The 6000-nt window shown below is 44.3% G+C and overlaps 1 protein-coding gene across 4 annotated transcripts in view; it reads left to right on the plus strand.

Annotated features, from left to right (window-relative positions):
• SLC39A14 (solute carrier family 39 member 14) overlaps positions 1-5367 on the plus strand; it is a 58909-nt gene extending 53542 nt beyond the window's left edge. For all 4 annotated transcript variants that reach the window (XM_036450624.2, XM_045585896.1, XM_036450625.2 and 1 more), the window contains exon 9: positions 2703-5367. In XM_036450624.2, coding sequence (XP_036306517.2) covers positions 2703-2849 — 147 coding nt within the window. In that variant the 3' untranslated portion in view covers positions 2850-5367. The remainder of the gene's footprint in view (positions 1-2702) is intronic.
• Positions 5368-6000: the final 633 nt, after the last annotated feature.

Genomic DNA, 6000 nt, shown 5'->3' on the forward strand with positions numbered 1-6000 from the left:
TATGAGCAGTGTCTAGATGTATACATTGTACCATTCCCATTAACATCTGGTGTGGCAATTTAAGTAGTTTTGAGTTTGCTAGTGAAATACCTGATTTTCACATGTTTTATATAACTAACCTTTTTTTTGTGACTTTTTTTTATATATATATTTTATTGATTTTGTACAGAGAGGAAGGGAGAGAGATAGAGAGTCAGAAACATCGATGAGAGAGAGTCATCGATCAGCTGCCTCTTGCACACCCCACATTGGGGATATGCCCGCAACCAAGGTACATGCCCTTGACCGGAATCGAACCTGGGACCTTTCAGTCCCCAAGCCGACGCTCTATCCACTGAGCCAAACCGGTTTCAGCTGTGTCATTTTCATTAACATATTTGTGTGAATTGTTTTCTATAGCTTTTGAAAATAAATCATTGTTGTTATTAATCCTAGCCCCACAATATTTCTCCATGAATTTGAGACAAAGTGGAAGTAAGGAGAGAGGGGGCGAGAGAGAAAGAAACATCAATTGGTTGCCTCCTGCACACTGTCCAGGGCTGAAAATAATATTTTTGAGAGATGATAAGAGTAGACCACCAAGATCCAGCCTCGCCATGGAGACATTTTAGAGTCTCCTTTCCTATGGGGAGCCCTTCCCGCAGTGAGGGGTTTTTTGCAGTACTTGAATTTGAAGGTCTCCTTGTTGCCTGCCTTGCTGACCAGCGGGGAGAGGCCTTGAGTCAAAGCTCCAAACTCTGGCCCCTTGCATAGTTGCTCAGTTTCCCTAAGAAGAGACAATAACATTTGATAGCAAAATATATCTTTTTGCCGAAACCGGTTTGGCTCCAGTGGATAGAGCGTCTGTCTGCGGACTGAAAGGTCCCAGGTTCGATTCCAGTCAAGGGCATGTACATTGGTTGCGGGCACATCCCCAGTGGAGGGTGTGCAGGAAGCAGCTGGTCGATATTTTTCTCTCTCTATGTCTCTCTGCAAGTGTTTTTAAGGATCACAATAAAAAGTTTATTTTTATCAAAGCAGTTATTTTTAGCCAGCACCTAATCACATCCAGGACGACATGCACGTGTCGTATTTTGTTTTACCTCAGTAGATGTAAAGTATGGTTGACCCTTGTTAAACAAAAATTTGAACTGTGCAGGTCCATTCGTACATTAATTTTATTTATTTATTTATTTGTTTTTTTGTTTGTTTATTTATTTTTCGGTAAAAACCTATACTGCTTTCAGTCTGTGGTTGGGAATCCATGGATGTGGAGGGCCTACAATGGGCTTTATTCTAAGCCATTTTATATAGTGGCCTTGAGTGTCCACGGATCTTGGTGTCCGTGGTGTGGTGGGGGTCCTGGAATCAATCTCCTATGATATTGAGGGAGAGATTAGTTTTGTGAGAGTCAAGTTACTCGTGGATTTTCAAATGCAAGAGGGTCAGCACCTCTTAGCCCCATTTTCAAGGGTCCGCTATAATGTAATAGCCTTAGAGCACATGTGTCAAACACAAGGCCCGCAGGCCAAATCCGTCCCGCCAGGCCTTGCAATGTGGCCCGCACCGCGCTGTCATCACTGCACTCCGCTGCGTTTCCATCACAATGACAGTTTATGACTGTTCAGTAAACCATTCGGCCCGAGATATAGGCTGGATTTTAGATTTTGCCCCCTTCTCTGATTGAGTTCGACACCCCTACCTTAGAGAAAGGCTTTTACATTCAAGTTCCAGAGGCTATGGCTATTAATTTTCTTTGTAAACCAATTGGGGTGTGTGTGTGTGTGGCAATCGAAGCACGAGTGTATGGTGTGGAAGGGCAGGTCCCAGCTGACATCTGGACCCCTGGGGCCCCACATGTTCTCCCTTCGCCTGAGTCATCATGCCCCTGCCCAGCTCCTCAGCACCTGGGAGCCAGGCAGCGGCCCCATCCCCCGCTGCTGCTGCTGGTCACCATCTGTGGGACGATCGATCTGGACCAGGCCCCCGCTCTCACCCGCCTTGGTCTGGTGCTGCCCACTCACCTGCTCCACCATCCCACTGCGGTCCTGCTCTCGTTGGGGCCCATTAGGGCCTGCAGTGCCTCCATGCCACCTGCTACCAGTACCACATTGTTGACGCCTGCCATGTTCCGCGCTGCCCCCTGGTGGTCAACGCATGTCATAGTGAGCGGTCAACCTCCCTGTCAGCTTCCTGCTTGAGGGGACAATTTGCATATTAGGCTTTTATTATATAGGATTATATGTTATATAATTTTCACTCCGTATTAATAATAGCTATTATAATAGTCACGTTATATACTAACTAGAAGCCTAATGCACAAAGATTCATGCCAAAATGGGCCTTCCTATCCCTGGCTGCCAGCACTGCCTTCACTCTGTCTGGAACCACCTTTCTGGCTGCCCAGAGGCCCGGGGCAGAGCAAGAATGCCTGCGTCCCGCCCTGCCCCCAGACACTTGGCACCTGCATATGCAAATTAACCCATCATCTTTGTTGGGTTAATTTGCATACTCACTCCTGATTGGCGGGTGGGCATCACAAAAGTATGGTCAATTAGCATGTTACTCTTTTATTAGGTGGATTGTTACTATTGCTATATTAACAATATTAATAGAGTAAGTATAAGTTATTAGATATAATATTGACATTGTAATGAATTCTCCTGGATGTACAAAGTTAGGAATGAAACTGCAGCTCTCTTGTTTTTTTCCTCCTTTCTCAGTTCCCTGAGATGAATGAAGTCGCCCTGGAGGATGAGAAGAAGGGCAGCGTTCTGGTCCCCTTTGTCATCCAGAACCTGGGTCTCTTGACTGGCTTTGCCATCATGCTGCTCCTCACCATGTATTCAGGACAGATCCAGATCGGCTAGGGCCCTGCAGGAACCCGGAAAACTGACGGTTGGCCCCTTAGCCCTCAGACGCGGCATCGGGAGAGGCAGTTCTGTTAAAAACTGTGACACGGACTATATTTCTCCACGTAAATGTCAATTGTTTTTTAAATGCTCTGTATTAATAATAAGCTGCCTGGTACTAGTCTCCAGGTGGCACCTCTCTCCTTTCTTCTCCCTCCTTCTCAGAGTGACTCTGGAACCTGAATGCAGCTTAGCCGACAAGCCTCATTTTTCCCTCTGGTTACCCTGGCCCCTTGCTCTTTGAACCAGTGCTGAGAGATTTGGGGTCCTTTGCCCCAATGCAGAAACTTAGTTATAACCTGGTTAGAAATATCAGGAAGTGAATCTGTGGGTTCGGGGCTATGAATCTGTGTATCCTGGACCTCAAGATGACCCATTTTTAAGTAAATATAGTCCTATTTTTTTTTTTAACAGAAAAGGTACAGGAGACAGGAGTTTCTGTTTTTTAATCAGTTTCAGTTGCCTCTTCTCTCAAAGAGAACAGAAAGTTGGGACAAGAGTAGGGCGGGAGGGAGGCGAGGTCACCTTGGTGTGTGTCCTGTTCAGACAGCTGCTTATGCCCAGCTGCTGGAATGCTCTTTTTGTGGCTGCACCTGGTGTACCTGGCCGTCTGGCAGAGCTAACGTGTTGGTTCAGGTACCTGGACCTCCCTCTTTCAGAGTAACTCTAGTAAGAAGGGCGGAGAAGGAAGGCCTGCAACAAATCCACTGGTTTGCTGTGATTTCCACCTCCTCTTCCCCTCTCCCATCGTAACTGCCTCCCTAGAAGCACATTCTGAGCACATTCACGATGCTGGTGTTAGAGGGGAGACTGCACAGTTTTCCTCCCCTGGCCCACATGTCTTATGGAATCAGAGCAGCTTCAGTCAGGGTCCCGGAGAGGAATCAGTGCAGACACGGTTTAGGATTTGCTAATTGCACTAATAAGAGAGATGTAAGGTCCACAACTTTGGTTGGGCATCGCAGATGAGTGCAGAACTGAGGCCCCACGGAGTAAGCTGTGAATGGGTTTTAACGGGCACTGTCTACACCCTCCCTCCCTCACCCCACACAAGAAAGGGCAAGTCCTGCATTGATATTAATTGCTCTCGCTCTCTGCAGAGAATGGATTGATAGACTTGTCGCGAGCCTCGGCACTGTGGAGCCCTCTTCTCAGAACCCTGGCTTCAAGGGGAGCTAATCTCCAGGTTCACTAGGTGAATTGATTTATTATTATCATATTGATAATGTGAGACTCTTTAGCCACTTTGGGGAGCCCGTCTCTCCAGAAGCCTTTCTTAGTGGTGCCCACAGTTGCAGCCCAGGGGTTGTGTTTGCAAACTGATTCGTGTGCATGACTGACAATTGCTGGTTCATTGCCAGCACCTGGAGGTTTTTCTCTACTACCCAGAAAAACCTCCCACTCTACAGGAATTACAAGTAGCCTCTATTTTGTTTTGTTCTTTTTCTTCTTTGAAAACATCCCCCAAACCAGGAATATTCTTGAAAAGAACATGAGCAGGAAAACTGCTGGTGATACTTTAGAAGTTTCTCCTCCTCCTCTAGCCTGTTGACCTGAGAATGGGCTAAAGAAGAAGGAAAACAGTTACCAAGATCCTAGATTAAATATCAGGTCTGTCTCCTGATAGGTTTATGGTCCAGTTTTACCAAAGAACCAATTCCTTGAATGTTGGAAATCTAACTTTATGTTATCATTGTTATTGTTACTGATTCTTTGTCTTTTCTGTTTCATCTTTCTCAACGTGCTTTCAGGAGTTAGCAGAAAATAGCATTCAAACTTTGAGATTTTGCTTTCCTTAATTCACATTGATGCATTAAATGTCTAATTTTAGCATTCCCTATAGATCATTCCTTACAAATACCATTCTTCTTGGAGTAAATTAGTTAGGGTTAATGGGTTCCTAGTTTTAGAAGAGCTCAAAACTATAGTGTTTAACAAATTAAAAAAAAAATTTGAAGTAGTAAGGTGCTTACCCTGTCTGTGCACATGTGTATTAAGAACCTTCCTTTCATAGACAGCTGCCTCAAAAGGAAATTCTCTTTAAACTGTAACTCTTCTAGAGGCCAGTCCCGGCTGGCACTTATCGATAGAAAGGGAGAAAACACTCAAAGCGTGCAACTGATTGCATGTTGCGATTGGCAACAGACCTGCCTCGTGAGTTGAAAATGTGGCGACTTCTTTTGGACTTCTGTTGAATTTGCTGTTTTGAAAGCATTTGTATATATTAGAAGGCTGAGGGCTAGTGAGTTTTGAGGTCATTTGCATCCCTGGCATTCACATTATCCCCTTCCCTCCCCGGATGGACCAGCTCGTATTAACCATAGCAAGGAAAGTCTGTCAGTGAACCAGGGGTCCTGTCGCCTCTCACTCTCGCCCTGCCATGCAGGTTGCCTCCCTTCTTTGCCTCCGAAGGGGCCTTTTGTGTCTAGTGTCAACTTGGAGCTTTCTCCTTCATTGATCCATCACCCTGGATTTTTAAAAAGGCCTCTGTTTGGGTGTCATATGACCTGTTTTTAGTAAGTCTTCTTCCAAACACATGGTAATATGCTGGAAATCTGCTTAAAAACGAAAAGTCTGATTTTTTCCAAGAGTGGTTAGGTTTTTATTGTTCCTTATTTCCTTTTATAGTTCCATCACAGTATTTTTAAAAAATAACTCAGGAGTTATGACAATAAATTAGAAAAGAAAATAACTTAAGTTATGGATTTTAAATGTTTTGTTTGTAAGATTCTATAAATAAAGCTATATTCTGTAATTGTTGAATCCCTACATGTGATTTTTTGGGGGCAATAATGTGTGTGCAATGAAGTCTGTTAAACACAAGGTGGCGATGGTGTCTAACTTGACTTCAAAGCTTTGTTTTATTGGTCCAACTTACATTTGGAGAAGGGATTTTAGGAGGAATCTTAAATATTGTAACATGCGCATTTAAATGATTAATTTATCTTTTATGGGCCTGTGACATCACTGATGTTGCATGACTGTGGTGTTTCCTAAAGAGCTTTTCACTTCACTTTTCTCTTGTTATAAATTCACGATTTAAAACTTGAGTAGTAGCCGAAACCAGTTTGGCTCAGTGGTAGAGCCTCAGTCTGAGGACTGAAAGGTC

The sequence above is a fragment of the Pipistrellus kuhlii genome, unplaced genomic scaffold (assembly GCF_014108245.1).
Source record: "Pipistrellus kuhlii isolate mPipKuh1 unplaced genomic scaffold, mPipKuh1.p scaffold_m20_p_21, whole genome shotgun sequence".
Classification (NCBI taxonomy): domain Eukaryota; kingdom Metazoa; phylum Chordata; class Mammalia; order Chiroptera; family Vespertilionidae; genus Pipistrellus; species Pipistrellus kuhlii.